Source organism: Chelonia mydas, chromosome 14 (assembly GCF_015237465.2).
Source record: "Chelonia mydas isolate rCheMyd1 chromosome 14, rCheMyd1.pri.v2, whole genome shotgun sequence".
In the NCBI taxonomy this organism is placed as follows: Eukaryota; Metazoa; Chordata; order Testudines; family Cheloniidae; genus Chelonia; species Chelonia mydas.
In genome coordinates, this window is record NC_051254.2 from 36767314 (window position 1) to 36788575 (window position 21262).

The following is a 21262-nucleotide window of genomic DNA, read 5'->3' on the forward strand; positions in this document are numbered from 1 at the left end:
AAGGACTGGAAGTAACGGACACACAAGAAGACACCAAAGAGTGCAAAATTACAACAAGAAACCAAGACTTATGTGGACGTAATGCTTCATAGTAGGCTTGAGTAGCCAACTTTAATTTTTGTGACTATTTTAAAACATGAGATAAATCTAATGAAATGGTTGTGAAACATTTTCCAGCTTTTAGTATGGTGCCGTACAGCCCACCTTTGCCCTCACGGTGTCAGCCCTCATCGGCCCTCACCACCACCACCCCCGAATATTCCAACACCCCCCCAATTTCAATTCCTGGGGTAAACACTGGGGGGAATATTTTTCACCACAACCTCCAGGGCGGTAATCTTACAGGTGGGCCCCTTCCAACTGAACAAACAGCATGAGCCAATTCCAGGAAGGGAAACACCCCATTGCTGCTGCAGGCGGGGCATAGTGTGAACTCAGGAAATGGAAACAAAGCCTGTCCCACTGCCCGGAGGGAGCCATGGCTGCAGAGAGCCCCGTGGAAAGTCTCCAGGAGGAAGCGACATGTCCCGTCTGTCTGGAGTATTTCACAGGCCCTGTCACTCTGGAGTGTGGGCACAATTTCTGCAGAGCCTGCATCGCCCAGTGCTGGGAGGGACCCGACACAGCTGCCTCCTGCCCTCAGTGCAGAGAAACTGTGCAACAGGGAAACCTCAGGCCCAACAGGCAGCTGGCAAATGTTGTAGAAATTGCCAAACGGCTGAGTTTCCAGACAGCAAAGGGAACAGGAGGGGACGGGGGGTGTGGGGAACACCAGGAGACTCTGAAACTGTTCTGTGAAGAGGATCAAACCCCCATCTGTGTGATCTGCAGAGAGTCCCGGGCTCACCGCACTCACAGGGTGGTTCCCATACAGGAAGCTGCCCAGGAGTACAAGGTACCAAGTTGCTCTCCAGCCTAATGAGTAATAACTTTGGATTTGAATTACAGGGACATGGCATCACAAGTTGCCCGAGACAGGTGTAACTGTTTCATTCAGCTGTGTGTAGCCTTCATTGCATGAAAGATGCTGTACAAATTAATGATATTCCAGCCTGACAAAAAAGGCAAGAGATGAAGATTTTAAAATTGTCTGCTGTGGGAAAGTTTTCTCTGAGCAGCTGAATCCTTTTCAAACTCAGTTCCCACCAGTGAAATAAGGGAACTCTCTGCAGACCGGAAGCTATTAAATGACAAATGAGGTTTGACTCACAGGAGCGGCAGGCCAGTCTATGCGAGAGTGCTGCCTTCAGGCTGGAGAAGGGGAAGCTACAAGCTGTGGCTGTTATTACTGATTGTATCACAGTGTTTATTATGGTTATTTGCGTTCCAGCAGTCCCTACAGACCCCAGATGAGATCTGACCTCGATTGTAGGGGGCCCTGCACAAAACCCAGTGAGGGACAATCCCTGCCCTGAGCCATTTACTGTCTAACTGGACAAGAGAGTCAAAAGGTGGGAGGGAAAACTGAGCCACAAAAGGAGAAGTGACTTGTCCAAGGTCACTCAGTAGGTCAATGTCAGAGCTGGGTATAAACCCCCATTTTTACAAGCCCAAGCCCAGTGCCCTAACCACTAGGCTACGTTGCCCCCCTCATCCCCCAGCAGCACTGAGCAGTGATGAAGTGCAGACAGTAGGAGGAAAAGACTCCTTGATAAAAGCCCCAGGCCCAGCAGGGAGAGGAGGTTTCCCACTGCGATTCTGAACTCCCGTGTTGCTCCAGGAAGCGTTAAACTCAGATGCTGCTGGCCTGCACCAGAGGAGATCACTGGGCTAAACACTGTGTGGGACCCCGAGCACCTTCAGGCCACACACAAAAGGGCTCCAGACAGTGCAGGTCAATGCTAAGTACCACTGGGATTAGACTGGATTGTAGCCAAACTAACCCCAGGCTGGAGCTGACCGGTGCCAGTCTGACCTGTTCTGTTGTGTATGTGGGCAAGGACCAGCCTAAGTGGTTCCACTAGTCCCACCAGGCAGCCTTTTGAAATCTCCCAGAATCCACTGCTTCCGGGATTTTTACTAGGGAATGGAAAAGTGGGGACCTGTCCAGGGGGCATTGCCACTGAAAGGGTTTAGGGCAGCACTGGGGCAAACCCCAACCGTTCTTTATACAAATCTGCCTGTCTAATTAGGGTGGCCACTGAGGCATCCCCAGAACATAGGACATGCCCACGCCTGCCTGCATGGGCCCTCCCACACCTGAATCGGTCAGCCTGCGTGGGCCCACACCACCTTTGTCAGCGCGCCCCCACCTGCATCATTCTACATGGAAGTGCTACTCCGACCCCTGCCCCCGCCCTCACTAGTGTTCTCCTGTGTCCTCAGTCTCCTCTTCTCTCTTTTTCATTGGCCAAAGCCACGTCCAGTGCTGGGTCCCTGCCGGGCAGCGATAAGGCCCCACCAAACTGGGACTCTGCAGCTTCAAACCAGACGAGTGGCCTCCCGACGTCTCATGGGGTTTGCCCTGGTGCTTGGACCAGCTCTGCCCAACCAGTGCCATCCCCACGGCTTCAGGGCTGAAATCCCAGCCCATTTTGAAACCCTGGTGGCTTCTGGGATTTGTATCACTTTGTTCGTTAAACCTTCTCAAAAACAGATATATTGATTCACCCCCAGTGTCCTGTTATGTGCTGTACCACTAATCAATTCACAAATACCAGTAAAGCTTGGTTATAATTGAGATCTCTCTCCAATTACTAAAAAGACTGAACCTGAATTGGTAACAAGTCTGAATATGACATGCTCCTAGTCTGCATTGAGAAGGTTTCATCTCCTTGGTGGTCCTGATGACACAAAGTGATTAGGACCAACAATCATCTTGGGTTTTGGATGGAAAAACAAACAGCTCCACACCCCTCTCAACCATTCAAATAAAAGCTCCCAAATCATTTCTGTTTCTTCAGGAAAGAATCCAGGCCCATTTGAAGACTCTGAGGGAAGAGAGAGAAAAGCTCCTGGGATTTAAAGTGATTGGAGAGGGGAAAAGCCTGGAGTATCTGGTAGGTGCCTGTTGTTATTAACCAGCAGGGACTGGCCGTGGGAGGTCTGTTTGGAGGCAGACTCCTGTGTGGCCTTGGTGAATGTGGACTTGTGTGTGTTTCTCCCTGATCATGGATTGCTGGGTTAGATTCATGTGTAGACAAGTCCTTAGCTTCCATTTCAGTTGATGAGTTAATGTCTAGCCCTTGTGGCTTTCCCAGAAATCCTCCCCAAGTGAACTGAATGTCCCCGTGAGGTGCTATCCACTGTGTCTGGTCATTTCGTGCATTAACATGTTTGTTTCTTTTTTGTCCCCTAGTGTCTCTGTCAGTGTAGTGCTGGCTCCTGCCTCCTGCTGCTCTGGGTCTGAATTCCCAGACATCATGAATAACATAATATGCTAACATGGCAGGCATGGAAACCTCCCTTTCAGAGATATAGGGGCTGAAGGGGAAGCTGTGAGAGAATCCTCTCCCTAGGGTAGAGTCAAAAGTTAGAAATCTTAGGATTTTCAACTAAGTTCTCCCTCCTGCACACTCAGCGCTCCATGAAAGGACCCCAGGCGCCATCCATGTCCCTGATCAGCCCTTTCCCTATTTTCATACAGAAACAAGCACAAACCAAGAGGCAGAAGGTTGTATCTGAATTTCAGCAACTGCGGCAGCTCCTGGAGGAACAAGAGCGACTCCAACTGGCCCAGCTGGAAAAGCTGGACGAGGAGATTGTGAGGATCCAGAATGAAAATGTCAGTAAACAAACCAAGCATATTTCCCATCTCAGCGAGCTGATCAGTGAGATGGATGGGAAGTGTCAGAAGCCAGCAAGTGCATTCCTGCAGGTGAGACAGGGAGAAACAGAGGCTCCGCGGGTGCTTAAGGGCTAGCGCACCCATGGAAAAAAATTAGTGGGTGCTGAGCACCCATCGGCAGCCAGCTCCCCCCCCGACCCCCAGCACCTCCTGCCCGCCGATCAACTCCTCCCCCTCCCTCTCAGTGCTTCCCACTTGCCTCAATCAGCTGTTCCACGGTGTGCAGGAGGCATTGGGAAGGGGAGGGAGGAGTGGGGAGGGGGATGGAGGAGTGGGGATGGGGTGCGCACAAGGGAGGGGGCAGAAAGAGGGTGGGTGGGGGCAGAGCAGGGCTGGAAGAGGGAGGGCAGGGATGTGGCATTGGGGAAGGGTTGGAGTGGGGGCGGGGCCTAGGGTTGAGCACCCCCAGGGACAATTAGAAGCCAGCAACTGTGGTTAGAAACATTCCAGATCCCCACACAGGGAAGGGAGGGCACCTGAATCATAAGCACTGGGGTCCAGCGGTCAGAGATCTCAGTGTAACTCAGCGTGTTCATTGCTGACGTGTGAATGGCTATTGTTCTTCACAGAGTTACAGACACATAGATATTAGAAATGGAAAAGCACCATTAGTTCAGGGAATCCATGGCCCTGGGGCCAGGGCAGGGCCTCTCTTCCCCATATTTGAAAAATCCCTTCCCTGGGATCCCCTGTGTGCGTCAAATGGGACTGAGATTCTTTCCTCTCTCTCTCTCTCTCCCTCCCTCCAGGATGTCAGAAGCACCTTGAGCAGGTACCTGACTCTCTCTCACTCCCCGCCACACTTCACAAGGCTGGGAAAGAGCTTGATGGTGATGTTAACACCACATCTCCCCAGGGCTCTATAGCCAAATGTGTGGGGAAGGTCACATTCTAGTTACAAATCTCTCTGATCAACCTCATCCTGAGGTTCTCACCCTTGCACAGAAGACTCTGGAATTCTCCATTCAGTGGGAAGGAAAGACCTAAAGTATTCCCCAGAGATATCACCTCCCTGCGGGACTGGCTGCCTCAGGATAGTGGGGATGAAATATGGGCCTTTCACTGCTGGGGCCCTGGTTACCATTCAGCCCAGGGCAGACGTGGTCAAGAGTCTTTCCCACCTGAGGACTGTTCGGAGACCTGTGTGGAATGAGCTGGGGAGGGGGGAGTTGGTGTCTTAGTCTAGTTCCTAGGGGACAGATTTCTACAGCTGGGAGAAGTCAAGAAATTCTAACTCCAGGCCCATTAGAGCAGCTACTCACTAGTAAGCACTTATCATGAGTCACACAATGAAATATAATCACGTGAAATTGTGTCTCTCCAGGTGGGAGAAGGGGAAGTTCCAGCAGCCAGAGGAGATTTCTCCTGAACTGGAAGAGCAAGTCAGTGATTTCTCCCAGAAAACTCTTCCTCTATTGGAGGCTCTGAGGAAGTTCGAAGGTACCTAGAAGGGATCTAGGAGGGGAAACTGGGATCAGTGTCTGAGACTGCGGGAAGAGAATGGCGCTGGTCTATTGGTTCATAATTAGATGATGCTTCTATTTAATTGTTGGATGAGAATGCCACACACTTACGGTCCAAGACACTTAGATTGATTAATTCAACCCCTTATTTGTTCCAAAGCATGTCTTGCTATTACAACTACTACTGAAGTAAAAATAACAGACATAATGAAAGAAATGCTGCCCAGCTACCTTCTCCAGGGGCATAGGCAGGTCATGATGCATTTCTCCTATGATGCTCCGACTACCCCTCCCAATGTCTAACGTATTATACACATCCAGATTATATATTTATTAGTTCTTTTCCAATCACCTCTGTGTGTTATCCATTGTAAGTATCGTCTAACTGGCAGGACTTTTGCTGTCCAAGCTATTTTCAAGTTATTCTTGTTTCTGATTCGTTCATTATCAGTCATTACACACTGATGTGCACGGGTCACTTTGACCCTTTTCTCCACATGGGGTTTTTTGGACTTTGCTCACTGCTTCTTGGCAGTACATTTTAGGTGTCTGCTGTCTTTAAGCACATTGTGTGGTGAAAACATCTCCTTGTCCTACATAGCAATTTATGAACACATCACTTAATAACAAGGTCACTAACAACATTTCCCTTATATCAAACACAATGATTTCTGAAAATCTTATTTAATCCTATAAAAGAAAAGGTTCTACCAATCCCAAAGAATCGGACACATCATCTCCCAGGTTAATGAATGTTTCAGATCTTACCCAAATACACGCTACAGCCATTTTTTATTAACTAAACGAAACTTTATTAAAAAACAAAAGAGAGAGAGAGTACGGTTAAAAGATGAATACACATACAGACATGAGTTTGATTTATCGAGGTTCAGATCCATAGCAGAGATGGTGAGCTTTCTAGCTGTAAAGAGTTCTTTCAGAAATAGTTCATAGTCCAATGTCCAATATCACCTTCAGGGCGTACCAGCATAACTGGGACCTCAGTCTTGCGACTCAAACTTCCCCTGGTGAAGCCTAAGCAGATCTGAGATTACAGAATCAGGACCCAAGGATCTTTTATACAAGGTCTTTTGACAAGTTGGGAGTTCAAAAGGATGTTGGTTCCATTGCTGGGAAATGCCTGAATGAGAGAGGAGAGAGGTTTCAGACCTTTTTATATTAAATACCCGAGTGTGTCTCTGTTTCTGTGTCATGATGAAAACACATTTCTAGGAGTTCAGAGTGGTGATGTTGTTATAAATATAAAAGCCTGAAATCTCACCTCTCTTATCCTTTCCCCCTCCAGACACTCTGCCGTCTGCACTGGAGAGAAAAAGAGGGCAACCACGAGGAACCCACAGACAGGGTGAGATTGCAGCCTCTTCCCAGTGCTGGCGCCTCTCTGTGGCCCCAGCCCTGGTCCCCTTCCCCCAAGGCCCTGCCCCATGGCCAGGCCAGAAGCCAGAGCTGGGCTCACACCCAGGGAGCCCGAGCAGCACTGGGTGCACCCTCCACCTGCCCTGGTGTGGCACACTCCGGGGAGCGGGGACATGGGGCGGGGACTGCTCTTAGGCCCCCCAGATACCCACCAGGGCAGGTGGAGGGTCAAGGGCTCTCCCAAGCAGCCAAGGCTCCCAGCCTGGCCAGGGGTCAGAGGCTTGGCGGGAAGAGGAGTAATGGGGCAGGGCCACGGAGTGGGCGGGGCCAACGGTGGTGGGCTCTTGTGCCCCACCCCCAACTTCTACCAAGGGTCCGGAATGCCTGGGGAAATCCAAAGCTGACATCACACAAACAATCTTGACACCGACCTTAGTGCTGAGTTCATGCCCACGCTGATGAACAGAAACACTCACTGAGCAGCACCTGAACAGAGCTCTCTGCCCTGGGGGCTGACACATCCCTCTGCTTCACCCCAGTGCAGGGGGTCTCCCCATCACTTTTCTCCAACATCCTGCCTTTCCTTTGGGCAGGGCTGGGCTCTCCCATGAGAGCTGCTCACTGCTTCATAGACTGGGGAGACGCTCTCCCTCTGACACTGCCAGCTCCTCCTTTCTCTCTAGGCTAGGGATGGGGCTACCCCACCGAATGCCACCTGCTACTCTCTGGTTTTAAGCAGCTCTTCCCCAATGCTGCATCTTCCATTCTGTTCCCCAGTGTGGGAGTGGAGGCTGGCTTTAGGAGACAGATCTTTCCTCTGAGCTATAAAGTTGTTACCTGCCTTCTCTGCTCCTTCTTCAATAAAAGCTTCTGACACCTTCCTGGCTGTGTCTCTGCCACTGGGAATGGAGCAGCCCCAGCAGGGGGAGCAGGGAGCTGAAGCTTCTGGAAGCAAATGAGAAACAGGGCCTAATCACATCAGCCACACTATCAGAGGCTCGTTCACCTGCACATCCACCAATGTGATATATGCCATCATGTGCCAGCAATGCCCCTCTGCCATGTACATTGGTCAAACTGGACAGTCTCTACGTAAAAGAATAAATGGACACAAATCAGATGTCAAGAATTATAACATTCATAAACCAGTTGGAGAACACTTCAATCTCTCTGGTCACGACATGAAGGTCGCTATCTTACAACAAAAAAACTTCAAATCCAGACTCCAGCGAGAAACTGCTGAATTGGAATTCATTTGCAAATTGGATACTATTAATTTAGGCTAAATTGAGACTGGGAGTGGCTAAGTCATTATGCAAGGTAGCCTATTTCCCCTTGTTTTTTCCTACCCGCCCCCCCCTCCCCCCCAGACGTTCTGGTTAAACTTGGATTTATGCTGGAAATGGCCCACCTTGATTGTCATGCACATTGTGGGGAGAGTGGTCAGTTTGGATGAGCTATTGCCAGCAGGAGAGTGAGTTTGTGTTGGGGGGGGGCGGTGAGAAAACCTGGATTTGTGCTGGAAATGGCCCACCTTGATTTTCATGCACGTTGTAAGGAGAGTGGTCACTTTGGGTAGGCTATTACCAGCAGGAGAGTGAGTTTGTGTGTGTATGGGGCTGGGGGTGGGGGGGTGAGAAAACCTGTGTTTGTGCTGGAAATGGCCCACCTTGATTTTCATGCACGTTGTAAGGAGAGTGGTCACTTTGGATAGGCTATTACCAGCAGGAGAGTGAGTTTGTGTATGTGGTTTTTGGAGGGGGGTGAGGGGGTGAGAGAACCTGAATTTGTGCAGGAAATGGCCCACCTTGATTATCATACACATTGTGAAGAGAGTGGTCACTTTGGATGGGCTATTACCAGCAGGAGAGTGAGTTTGTGTGTGGGGGAGCGGAGGGTGAGAAAACCTGGATTTGTGCTGGAAATGGCCCAACTTGATGATCACTTTAGATAAGCTATTACCAGCAGGAGAGTGGGGTGGGAGGAAGTTTTGTTTCATGGTCTCTGGGTATATAATGTCTTCTGCAGTTTCCACAGTATGCATCCGATGAAGTGAGCTGTAGCTCACGAAAGCTCATGCTCAAATAAATTGGTTAGTCTCTAAGGTGCCACAAGTACTCCTTTTGTTTTTGCGAATACAGACTAACACGGCTGTTACTCTGAAAAATGTATCATTTTTGCAGCTGAAGTTATGAATATTGGCTGTGTACTTGCCTGATTTCTAAGTAGCCTTAATAAAAGCATTTGGTCAGCTTCTTGAGAAAGGAATGTGCAAGTTAAGTGCCCAATCAAGAATCCCTTAAGCTAACAATGAACTTTGAGAGATGTCAATCCACATCTGAGCTTCCTCAGGAATGTGGCTTAGCTGGTAAGGAACTCAATCATGCAGGGACATGTGACTTGCCCATGTGACTCCAAAACTCCATTTTGTAACTGGATTTACACAGGGAGAGGGAGGGTTGTCCACCCAGAGGAGAAAGTCTATAAAAATCCCTGGGAGACCCCTCCATTTTGTCTTCATCTGGCTCAAGAGATAGTCTCTCCACCCCCAAGGATACCTGGAAAGAAATTGGAAGAAAAGACAGTAACTACAGGGGGTGTGAGTGATTGCTGGACCCAGACTAGAGGGAGACTAGTCTGTAAAAGGAAGCTTATTGAAACATCTCTGAGGGTGAGATTTTATCTGTATTCAGTTTTATTACTGTATTAGAGAAAGATTTGCGTGTTTTATTTTATTTTATTTGGTAATTCACTTTGTTCTGTCTGATTTCAGAGTAACAGCCGTGTTAGTCTGTATTCGCAAAAAGAAAAGGAGTACTTGTGGCACCTTAGAGACTAACCAATTTATTTGAGCATAAGCTTTCGTGAGCTACAGCTCACTTCATCGGATGCATACTGTGGAAACTGCAGAAGATTACCAGCAGAAGAGTGGGGTGGGGGGAGAGAAAACCTTTTGTAGTGGTAAACACCCATTTTTTCATGCTTTGTGTGTATAAAAAGATCTTCTGTACTTTCCACAGTATGCATCCGATGAAGTGAGCTGTAGCTCACGAAAGCTTATGCTCAAATAAATTGGTTAGTCTCTAAGGTGCCACAAGTCCTCCTTTTCTTTTTGTTCTGTCTGTTACTAATTGGAACCACTTAAATCCTACTTTCTGTATTTAATAAAATCACTTTTTACTTATTAATTAATCCGGAGTATGTATTAGTACCGGGGGGGGGGCACAAACAGCTGTGCATATCTCTCTATAAGTAAAAAGAAAAGGAGTACTTGTGGCACCTTAGAGACTAACCAATTTATTTGAGCATGAGCTTTCGTGAGCTACAGCTCACTTCATCGGATGCATCGATGAAGTGAGCTGTAGCTCACGAAAGCTCATGCTCAAATAAATTGGTTAGTCTCTAAGGTGCCACAAGTACTCCTTTTCTTTTTGCGAATACAGACTAACACGGCTGTTACTCTGAAACCTCTCTATAAGTGTTACAGAGAGCGAACAATCTATGAGTTTACCCTGTATAAGCTTTATACAAGGTGAAATGGATTTATTTAGGGTTTGGACCCCATTGGGAGTTGAGCATCTGAGTATTAAAGACAGGAACATTTCCTAAACTGCTTCCACTTAAGCCTTGAGCTGTTAGGGGATGTGGTTCAGACCTGGATCTGGGTTAGCAGCAGGCTAGAGGGTCTGGCTCAAACCAGGCAGGGTACTGAAGTCCTAAGCTGCCAAGGCAGAAAAGCAGGGGCAGAAATAGTCTTGGCACATCAGTTGGCAGTTCCCAAGGGGGTTTCTCTGATCCAACCCATCACACACCCTTCAGCTCAAGTTTTGCTCCGGATTAATGCGTTGTTGCCATTTTCATGCCTTGTCACTACCACACACCAGCTGCCTCTGACCTTAACCGAGGGAGCCCCTGTAGCCTGGCTGGTCCCAGGCGGGTGGTTAGATGTTCAGCAACATACAAGCAAGCCAAGGCTCCTCTGCACACACATTGTCACTGAAATAACTCAAGGGGGTTTAGTTCCCACCTATAGTTGTTTCAGTGCAAGTCTGTGTGTGGCTGTGGATGCCCTCACTGTGTGTTAATATAAGCCTTCTGCCACGGGGAGCTGGCAGGAACCAGAGCCGGGTTCAATATCTAGGGATTCCTCTTCAACAGTACAACACAGAACTGGCTCAAGCCCCCACCCAGCAACCTGGGAAAATTACACACCACCCCTGGGCACCTCTGGGAGGCAATACTTCCCCTCTCGCAAGCACAGAGTCCGAGTGTAGAAAAGAAACTTTTAATGAAAGGAGGAAAATCACACGGCATTCATCTGGGAAAACGCTGCAAGCTGAATTAATAAACATAAAACCATGAGCAAAAGAACCACACTGGAGTACATTGGGCAGTGACCTTTTGTCTCAGGTTCTTTATTCAAGCAACCAAAAGTTCCTTTAATGTACCCATCCCTTCTCCCTCTGCCGCACTCACAGTGAAGACCCAGAATTTAGAGGTGCATCTGCGGAGTTCACCTCTCCCCCTGGTGGTGGTGGGGGGAGGTGCACCTTGCTTGGTCCGCTGTCCAGGCATTTGCTCTGTCACCTGCTGCCCTGCCAGCCACTCACAGCTCTACTTACCACTGCACCAGCTGCTCAGCCAGTTATTGGCTCCCCCGCCCCACACTCTCTGGGACATCTTCAAGTCATGCCACTTAGCACAGCTCTCAATGATTTCAGCTGCTAGTGCGGGAGCCTCACTGGTAGCACGAGCAGGGCAGCCTATTGTATCAGAGACACTCTCCCAAAGCAGATCTAATGCTTCGACCTGATGGTCAGTGATTTCAGCTCTGTTAGTGTGTAACAAAACTCCCCACTGAATCTTAACCAGCTCTGTAATTACGCAGTGGACACAGAAAGAATCAGATAGCATCCAGGGCTTATACCATCTAGTACACATATCTCACCACCCTCTCACACCTCCACTAGTCTTTGAAACCCATGTCCCCTGCCCAGCTAATGCAGTTTAGTTGAGGGTGAGCCCCTCAATCAGGGTATGCCAAGCACAGTTCTGCTGCCCTTGAGTCACACCACAAGGATTACAACCCTTTAGTACCTCTGTCCCCAATAAGAAACTGAAGGCTTGGCTACACTTGCAGATGTAGAGCTCTTTGGGTTAAACCAGCCTTCGGAGAGCGCACTAGGGAAAGCACCACACTCTGTCCACACTGACAGCTCCGAGCGCACTGGCGTGGCCACATTTGCAGCACTTGCAGCGGCATTGGGAGCGGTGCATTATGGGCAGCTCTCCTAGCGTTCAAGTGGCTGCAACGTGCTTTTCAAATGCGGGAGGTGGGATGGAGTGTGACAGGGAGTGTGTTGTGTGTATGTGGGGGGGGAGAGAGTGGGTTTTTGGGGTGCTGAGAGTGTGTCAGCACGCTGTCTTGTAAGTTCAGACCCCCCTCCCCCCTGCCTCTCTCTCACTCACTGAAAGCAAACAGTAAATGTTTGCTTTTTCTCGGTGCAGATAAGCAGCTGGCTCTCTGAAACAGAGCTTTGAAAGGGCACTTCCGCATTCCTGTAGCTGATTTCACAACAATGAGAAGAGAGGCCACTTGACTTAAGGGGATTATGGGACGTTTCCGGAGGTCAATCAGAGCGCAGTAACGCCACTCCTCATTCACACTGACGCTGCAGCGTCTCACCCAATACACCTCAGACGTTATCCCTCTCAGGGAGGTGGAGTACCAGGAGCGCTCTAGCCAGGGAGTCAGAGTGCTCTACGTGCCTTGCCGGTGTGGACGGGGAGTAAGGTAGAGCGCTCTGGGCAGCTTTATTGCAGTATAATGTGCAAGTGTAGCCAAGGCCTGACTTGTGATCCAACACCAGCCAAAAGTGACCATTTTGGCAAAGCACTCCCATCATGCTGAACACCTAGGCAGGATGGATGTGTCCATGCAAACAAGGTCAGCTCCTGAAATCCTGTTCCCCAGCTCATCAGTAGGTGTCGGGGAGAGCTCATTCAGACCCTACTTACATTAAGAATGTCCTAGTTTGATTGAGGGCACGTCTACACAGCACCTGGGAGGTGTGATTCCCAGCTCGGGTACAGGTAAACATGCTGACACTGCTGGAGCGAGCACTTTGCCAATAGCAGTGAGGTTATGGCAGCAAGAGGACGGATTGGACTAGCTGCTGGAGGGGAAGAAGCCCCAGTGCCCCATGGAAGGGGAGTCCCAGTGGTGCAGGGGGGCTGCAGCCAGCGCTCCAGGGCACAGGCTGGTGGAGGGGCTGCCTTTAGGTTGGACAGGTTGTGCTGGAACCCTATGTCCTGGCCCCAGCATGGGGATGGATTTCACCTCCCCATCCCCCCTGCACTTCAGATGGAGAACCCCTGCAGAGACCTAGTGCGCTCCTGGCCAAAAAAACCTCCAGAACCAACCTCTGGAGATTGGTCAGGAATGCTGGGGGAGGGACCAGGGTGTTGAGCCAGTGCCAGAGCATGGACAGGACCAGTTGGTTAAGCACCAGCGCTCTCCCCCGGAGGGAGAGGCACTGGAGCAGTCCTGTCCAGCCCCGCAACCGCCCGGTCACCCTGCCCTGTAAACCAGGCCAATTCTCCAGCGGAGACGGATGTGGGGCAGAAAGATAAACGCCAAGATAGAGCAGCGAACCCGCGCTCCACCGGATGGCCTGAAGCATGGGTGGGAGGGCGCTCGCCCACCCACCCCCCCCAACCACCAGGCCAGAGTTCTTGACCCAGTTGACCCGGGCAGAGGAGGCTGCTGAATAAACAGCTTGGCAGGCCTCCACCCACATCAGGTCATCCGGGTCCTGGACCATGAGGAGCACGTCGTCAGTGTATGCTGCCAGGACCAGCCACACCTCCAGCTCACATAGCACCAACCCCGTCAACCACTTACGAAGGAGATGGAGGAAGGGCTCAATGGCCAGAGTGTACAGCTGACCCAACAGTAGACACCCTTGACGCACCCCTTGCCCAAAGCTGACCGGCTCGGTCAGGGTCCAGTTGAGCCTGACCAGACACTCCGCGTCAGCATACAGCGCCTGGAGAAACCCCGCAAACTGTGGCCCGAAGCCGAATACCCGCAGAGTGCCCAGGCGATACCCATGGTCCATCCGGTCAAACGCCTTCTCCTGATCCAATGACAGGAGGGCGAACGACAGACCATCCCTACACCCAAGCTCCAAGAGATCCTGGACCAGATAAAGATTATCGAAGATGGTACGGCCTGGGACAGTGTAGGTCTGGTCAGGATGGACCACGTCCGCCAACACAGACCGTAGCCACAGCGAGATGGCCTTTGCCACAACCTTATAGTCCGTGCTGAGGAGCGAGACGGGATGCCAATTCCGGAGATCGTGGAGGTCCCCCTTCTTTGGCAGCAAGGTGAGCACCACTTGCCTGCATGACAGGTGGAGGACCCCACTCTCCAAGGACTCGGCCCAGAGGGTCGGAAGGTCTGGGCCAAGGACATCCCAGAACATGTGGTAGAACTCCACGGTCAGCCCGTTCATGCCCGGAGGTTTATTGGTGGGCATGCAATGGAGGGCTTCCGAGAACTCAGCCAGAGCGAGAGGCAGCTCCAGCTGGTCCTGGTCGCCCGTGCTGACCAGCAGGAGTTCGTCCCAAAGCACTCCGCAGGTATCAGCATTGGCTGGATCCAGGCAGAAAGGGCCGGCGTAGACGGCCCAGGCCCTCTCACGCATCTCCACCGGCTCCATGAGGGGGATACTGTCAGCCACCAAAAGACAGATGACGTGCTTTTTAACCCCCCCTCTTCTTCTCCAGGGCATAGAAGAAGCGGGAGCCACAATTCATCTCCTGCAGGAAATGGATGCTGGATAGAACAAAGGCACCCCAGGCCTGAAGATCATCAAGGGTCTGGTGCTCCTCCCAGTACGCTCCACAGAGGGGTGGATTCCCGGGGCTGGCAGCCAGACACCTCTCCAGCTCTAAAAACCTCCCGCTCCAACTGCTCTATCACCACATCCCTCCATTGGCTGGCTCCCCGGGTGTGGCTATGGCAGAAGAGCCGGGCATGCACCTTCTCCACATCCCACCACCACTGCACTGAGGGAAAGGCCCACCTCTGGTCCTGCCAGGCCAGCCAGAACTCCTGGAAGGACGTCACAAAGCCCACATCCTCCAGCAGGCTGTTACTGAAATGCCAATAGGCCGGCCCCAGCCTCCCAGAAGCAAGCAAGGGCAGCTGGCCCCTTAAGAATCTCTGCAACTGGCTTAAATAATCATTTAGGGTGAGAAGTTTCTACTCATATCCAATCTCTTTAGTATATAAAGCTCAGATTGTATTTTGTTTATTTGCTAGGTAATCTGCTTTGTTATGCTTGCTATCCCTTATAATTACTTAAAATCTATCTTTTGTAGTCAAGAAGCTTGTTTTTGCTTTATCTAAGACCAGTGTGTGTGGGAGTCATAACTTGGAGCACAAAGCTGTGTATATTCCTCTCCACATTGAGGGAGGGGGAGAATTTCAGGAGCTTATGCTGTGCAGTTCCCTGTGCAGCATAAGATGGTATAATTTTGAATTTAAACTCCGGGGGGGGGGGGGTGCCTTAAGAAGTGGGAGGAGCCTTAGCTGTCCCTTCCCATGCAGAGCTGATCACAGAGTCTGTATGAACTCCAGATGGGCGTGGTGTCCCTACCTGTATGTGTGCTGGTAAAGTGCAGACAGAAGCCTGGGAGAGGGCTTGGCAGGCTGGTCACAGCAGTACAGTGTTTAGGGAGCAGAGGCTGGTTGGATGGGGGGGCTCAGTGGTACCCCAGGTCCAGGTGGCAGCCCGGGGGGAAACCATCACAACCCCCACCCCATCTACTGCAGTGTCCTGCGTGGGAGTAAGAGAGACAGTTTCTGCCCCACTCACCCCGCACTGCATCCCTCTTGTGACTAAACCTCTATACCCCATGTTCACCACTTGCGTATGGTTATGATATATAGTGTACAAAGTATGCCTGGTGAGGGATAATTGGAAAACTCATGATCTGCTGAATATTACTCTGTTGAAATGCGTGTAACACCAGTGCATGTAGAATGGTGAGATTTTAATGTATGTTTGTTACTAGGGTGACCATATTCCAGGTTCTCAAAAAGAACGCTGATGAGGAGGGTAGCTGGGGGAGGGTGACATTTTGGGTGCTGGAGGGGTACTCACAAGGTGAGGGCAGTGTCAGTCACTGTCAGTGTCAGGACTCTGGCACAAGCCCAGTACGCAGAGACAGCTGTCAGTCAGCGCCTACCTGTGGGACCCCCTCCCCAGGGCTGGGATCTGGGGCCTGGGTGGGAGGGATCTGGCAGCAATCAATCAGCTGCAGAGGCAAGGGACTGAACCAATCAGCTGTGGATGTAAGGGAATGGACCGATCTGAAGCAGACCAATCAGGGCTGTTTCTGAGCTGCAGTGCATCTGCTCTGCAAAACCCCTGGGCATTTGCTGTTATGGGAAAACCCCACTCAGCAGGCTCAAAAAAGAGGCTCTGTCTGGGAAAATCCAGACGTATTGTAACCCTCTTTGTTACTCAGATATGTCATAATTCTGGGGAACACCCACAGACTAACTCCTCAGAGAGGACCGACCATTGGTGTTAGAAAACTATTATCTGGCTATCCACCAATAGGAAGAAAGGGGTAAACAAAGAAATTTACAATTCATCTGAAGGCAGTTTGGAGCTCACGAATGCCACGGAGTTGCCTGACCTCATGAACCAGCAAAGACTTTTCCAGTATAAAGGGTGGGAGTATAAGGGGGGGGGGAACCTCTGGCCATCTGCCCTCCCCCATCTCTACTCACAGCAGCAAGATCCCTGGAAAGACAATCACTGAACTGGGGGGAGTAGTCCTAGCTGGAAGGCTTTCCAGTGAGTATGGACTGCTGAAAGCTTTGGGGTGAGAGAAATCCTTTTGCTTGTAAGGGGACATCTACATGCCAAACCTAAGTTGACCTATATTATGGTTGACTTACAGCCACTACAGTAACGACTGTGGTAGCCAATATCCACACTATTCTCCTTGGGTCGGCGGGGCGCATCCTCACCTGGAGCGCTTCCACTGGCCTAAGAGGAGCAGTGTGGGGAGCTGAGAGCCTGGTCTCTCAACTCCAGCCACAGCTCCCTCCCAGGAACATGGCTGCCCCACAAGGTCTGGGTGGGCTGCCCCCTGCTCTACTCCCCATTCCCCGGTGGGCTGCCCCCCCCCATTCCTGTTTCCTGTAAAGAGTGAGGGAAGCCACCTGGGGCTTCTGCCCCGCCCCACCACCATTCCCCTCCCAGTTTGACACCAGAACATTGATAACTACTCTGAGTTAACTCTGAGATAATTACACTCTGAGTACAATCTTTCAGCCAGTTGTGCACCCATGTTATAGTAATTTCATCTAGACCAATGAATTCCTCTCTGCTGGTCAGAACCAAGTCTAACCCAGCTGCCCCCTAGTTATTTCCCCCACCATCGAAAAGTAGATGTTGTCCCTGACGTGTTCCCAGAACTTATTGCACATTGGGTGCTGCTAGGGTGGCCAGGTGCCCGGTTTTCGATTGTAAAGTCCAGTCAAAAGGGGGACCTGACAGTGTCCGGTCACATCTACCGACCGGACACCCAAAGTCTAGTTACTGCGGGCGGGGAGGCATTGGGTCATCACTCGCACCAGCCCCTACTCAGCCGGGGCTGCTTCCTACCTGCACTGGGCCACTGCAACTCCCTGCCCCGGCTCTACAGACAAGTCCCTCCTGACCTGGGCAGGGAGGGTGAGGAAAGGAGTGGATGGGGGGCAGAGACTTGCAGGAAGAGGAGGCGTCGGGGCAGGGCCTCGGAGGGAAGAGGAGGGGCAGGGGTGCAACTTCGGGGGGAAGAGGCGGGGCAGGGGAGGTTCCGGCACTCCTGCTGGAGTGTCCGGTTTTTAAATATTACCAAGGTGGCAACCGAAGTAACTAGCTGAGAGGCTGTGAAAAATATTAGCAAACCTACAAATATCACCTTTCACAGCAGCAGACTTACTAGCTAGCAATAAATAAATTATGATTTTCATGTGTATATGTGTAAGGGGATTGTTGGCCTCTTACTGAAACTTAATGGGGGGGGGGGGGGTCGGTTGGCCCTCTCCTAGTACCAAAAGAAAGGGGAATGGCCAATGAGAAATCAAGATCCTGAAACTGACAATGGGGAGGGGCCAATGCTCTAGGTCAGCCTGATTGACAGGGCAGGCAAGCCAATGAGGGAGTCAGCAGCCCAGGTATCATCCTCTGTGTCAGCTGGAGCTGGCGGGACCAGAGCAGGGCGTTAGGTGCTAAGGAGAGAGCAGAGCTGGGCTGGGAGCAGAGCAGCACCAGCCGGAAGCAGGGAGGGGCAGCCCAGGGAGCTGAGCTGGAGGCAGAGCAGCAGCAGCGCTGAGGCAGAGGGGAGCTGGCGCTGGGGCAGTCCGGAGCCGGGTGCGGTGAGCAGCTGGGGAGAGCGAGGGGGGCCCTGGGCAGAGGGCCCAGTGCAGGGAGATGCCCCCAGCCAAGGGGCCTCGCAGGCCAGACTTGGAGAGGGAGCATAACCCCGACAGGAGGAGACTGACGCTGGGAAGAAGGGTCCTGCCACCTAGAGCCTGAAGGCACATGGCCACCACCAGAGCACGTGTCCAACAGGCAGCATCCCTGCAGCACTGCCAGGGCCTGGGCAGGAGGCCTGAGACATGCGAGGAACAGACTGTGAACTGCCCTGGCGTCCCAGAGACGCCTGTTTGTGGTTCTCCCTGTGCCCACAGAGCAGGATGATGCGTTTTCCTTGCACCTTTCCCATTTTTTCCTTAATTTTTTTTTTTATTACTTGCTGTTTAATAAATTGTATTTGTTCTGAACTCTATGCAATGGTCAGAGAAGAGGGCAGGGAAGTTTCCAGAATGAAGAGAGCACCCCACAGTGGGAACACCCTTGCCCCTGTCCTGAGTGATCACGACAAGGTTGGGGGTTGAGTCCCACAGGAATCCGCGGCCCAGCCTTGTCAGGTTTACAAAGACTCTGCCTCACAGAACAGTAGAAGGAGAGTGTTCGAGGTCAGGCAGGTCTCTGGGTAAAGGGAGTGCGAGCGAGGACTCAGATCCTTCTCCTAGTCGATTCCATCGGGGTGGTGCATAAGCCAGGAAAGTTTCCCACAATAGCAGGACTGTTCCCTCACTTACTTATGTGCAAATCTAATGGTTTTTCCTAAAGTTAATTAAGCATTTTCGGAAAAAGTGTCAGAGCAGCCACCAGCAAGAGATGCTGGCCTCTCTCTGAGGCCACCAAAAATTTGGTCATGAGAACCCCTGGGCTAGATAATCAATTTGTGATGGTCCCTTCTGACTGTAAAAACAATGAGGAGTCCTTGTGGCACTTTAGAGACTAACAAATTTATTTGGGCATAAGCTTTCGTGGGCTAGAACCCACTTCGTCAGATGATCGTAAAGTCCCATGAGTCTAACGCAGGGGTAGGCAACCTATGGCGTGCGTACCAAAGGTGGCATGTGAGCTGATTTTCAGTGGCACTCACACTGCTTGGGTCCTGGCCACCGGTCCCGGGGGCTCCGCTGCTGGCCTGGGGTACCGGCCGCTGGCCCCTGCCAGCTGGGGTTCTGTCTGCTAGCCCCGCTCAGCCTGCTGCCAGCCCCGGGTCCTGGCCACCAGTCCTGGGGGCTCTGCTGCCAGCCTGGGTTTCCATTCGCTGGCCCCGCTCAGCCCGCTACTGGTCCCAGTCTGGGGGGCTGTGCTGCTGGCCTGGGGTCCCAGCCATTGGCCCGGGGCTCTACAGCTACCCCCAGCTGTGGCCCACTGACCCCAGCCTGGGGCAGTGAGGGGTGCAGACAGGGGCAAGAGGGAGCACAGCTCAGCACCCTCACCTTAAAAATTGTTCCAGCACCACTGTACTGGGATATTTTTAAGTCCTGATTTGCTACTTACACCACTCTCAAGCCACGTGGAACAGTGCACTGCGTTTGACGTTGAGATTAGAATGTACATGCAAGAACTGGAATCAGAATTTTCTCACAGATTTCAAGATTTTCGGCGATTTGGCCCAGTGCTTTCTTTTCTAATTAAACCGGCAAAGTTCAACGAAAGCAACGTGGATTTGTCTGTATTTCAGTGGATGGGTGTTGAAGATTTTGAAATGCAGCTCATTCAGTTAACAAGCTCAGAATTGTGGGCATCAAAGTTTGGAGATCTGCGGAGTGCACTTGAAGCCACTGAGAGAGATCATGGGGCCTCTATTCTGACCTGCTGGACACCCCTGCCAGTGAAATTTAACTGTTTGAAGAAAATTGCGTTTGCATTCAGCATTTGGATCCACATACTGGTGTGACCAGGTATTTTCATGCATGAAATCTGTCCTCTGTCCCTCTCAGAGCCGGTTAACAACTGATCACTCAGAAGCCTGTGTGCACCATCCAAATACGTGCCAGACATTGGAAAACTCAGGAAGGAAAAGCAAGGGCAAGGATCACACTAAACTGATAAGTTCTGCACTTTAATTTCATTTTAAATGAAGCTTCTTAAACATTTTAAAAACCTTATTTACTTTACATACAACAACAGTTTAGTTATATATTATAGACTTATAGAAAGAGACCTTCTAAAAACATTAAAATGTGTGACTGGAAGGCAAAACCTTAAATTAGAGTGACTAAATGAAGACTGGGCACACCACTTCTGAAAGGTTGCAGACCCCTGATCTAACAGAAGCCGGACACAGAGATGCTGCATTTGATGGGTTGATCGCTAGGACCCAGGAGCAGCTGGGGGGCGGCTCTGGGGGGAACGATCGCTGGGGTCAGCCCCCGGCAGCAGGAAGTGACTCGCAGCCGCTGCGGGGACTCTGGCTCCCAGGCTCCTGGTCAGATCCCCGAGCCCCGGCGGCTGGTGCTGGGAGCCCGGAGCCCGGGCTGCAGCCGGGAGAGGGGAACCTCCAGCCGGGCCCTGCCCGCTGCTCCCCGGGAGCCTCTCCCAGGGCAGAGCCCCCAGCCTGGCCAGGGCCCCTTCCCGGCCCGGCCCCTGCCCCGGGGGGCCCCGCTCGGAGGGAAGGTAAGAGAGACCCGCCCCCCCCCGTCACCCCCGGGCTGCAGGGGGCGGGTTTGGCCCCGGGCTGCTCCGCGCGGAGCTGGCTGCGATTCCCTGCCCAGGGCCCGGGAAAGCTGCCGCCAACTCCCGGCGTGTGCGGGACGGGGGGAGCCACCCCCGGGGGAAGGGGCAGGATAGAAGGGGTCAGAAGAGGGGCGAGGGTCGTCGGCAAGAGGGGAGAACAGGGACGCGTGAGAGGGCGGGAGGCGGGTGAAGGGGGATCCAGGGCAGGATGGGATGGGGCGGGGGGGCAGTGGCTGCACTGAAGGGAGGATGGGGCAGTGCCTGGGAATCAGGCTGCCGGGGGCGGGGGGATTATGGGGCTGAGGGGAACAAGGCTGGAATAGAGGGAAGATGTAAATCGGAGTCACTGCGAAGGAAAGGGGGGATGTAGGGAGGGGAGGCTGGGGGAAGATGCTGAGAGCAAGAGGAGACTGGCGGGGAAAGGGAGAGCCCAGGGGCAGGGATAAGGTACAGTAGCAGCTTCCCCACCCCATGGAGTGAGGGGTCTGCCCTGCCCAGCAGCCAGTGGGGATTTCCCCCCC

At 51.8% G+C, this 21262-nt stretch overlaps 4 protein-coding genes across 7 annotated transcripts in view; 3 read left to right on the forward strand and 1 right to left on the reverse strand.

Moving 5' to 3' along the window:
- LOC102936186 (butyrophilin-like protein 2) overlaps positions 1 to 21262 on the reverse strand; it is a 1677894-nt gene that overhangs the window by 710057 nt on the left and 946575 nt on the right.
- LOC114020220 (butyrophilin subfamily 1 member A1) overlaps positions 1 to 21262 on the forward strand; it is a 1361724-nt gene that overhangs the window by 485812 nt on the left and 854650 nt on the right.
- Positions 423 to 7709, forward strand: LOC102931958 (zinc finger protein RFP). Of its 2 annotated transcripts, XM_043528235.1 has the most exons (7): positions 423 to 895; positions 2904 to 2999; positions 3587 to 3817; positions 4537 to 4559; positions 5112 to 5227; positions 6557 to 6616; positions 7495 to 7709. In XM_043528235.1, exons 1-7 carry the CDS (start codon positions 479 to 481, stop codon positions 7584 to 7586), a joined length of 1035 nt encoding a protein of 344 aa, XP_043384170.1. In that variant the 5' UTR covers positions 423 to 478; the 3' UTR covers positions 7587 to 7709. The 2 variants fall into 2 exon arrangements, with proteins under 2 accessions (XP_043384170.1, XP_043384169.1); XM_043528234.1 differs by having other exon boundaries at positions 6557 to 7636.
- LOC119567701 (zinc finger protein 883) overlaps positions 20635 to 21262 on the forward strand; it is a 65083-nt gene continuing 64455 nt past the window's right edge. For 2 of the 3 annotated variants that reach the window (XR_006285689.1, XR_006285695.1), the window contains exon 1: positions 20635 to 20681. The gene's annotated coding sequence lies outside the window, so the exon portion shown is untranslated. The remainder of the gene's footprint in view (positions 20682 to 21262) is intronic. The other variant, XR_006285692.1, reaches the window with a different exon arrangement.

Bases quoted from the DNA above. Each gene is read 5' to 3' on its own strand.
- LOC102931958 (XM_043528234.1), top strand. From the start codon at position 479: ATGGCTGCAGAGAGCCCCGTGGAAAGTCTCCAGGAGGAAGCGACATGT. The intron at 3,818-4,536 runs GTGAGACAGGGA...CCCTCCCTCCAG, and splicing joins CAGCAAGTGCATTCCTGCAG to GATGTCAGAAGCACCTTGAG. The intron at 4,560-5,111 runs GTACCTGACTCT...GTGTCTCTCCAG, and splicing joins GTCAGAAGCACCTTGAGCAG to GTGGGAGAAGGGGAAGTTCC.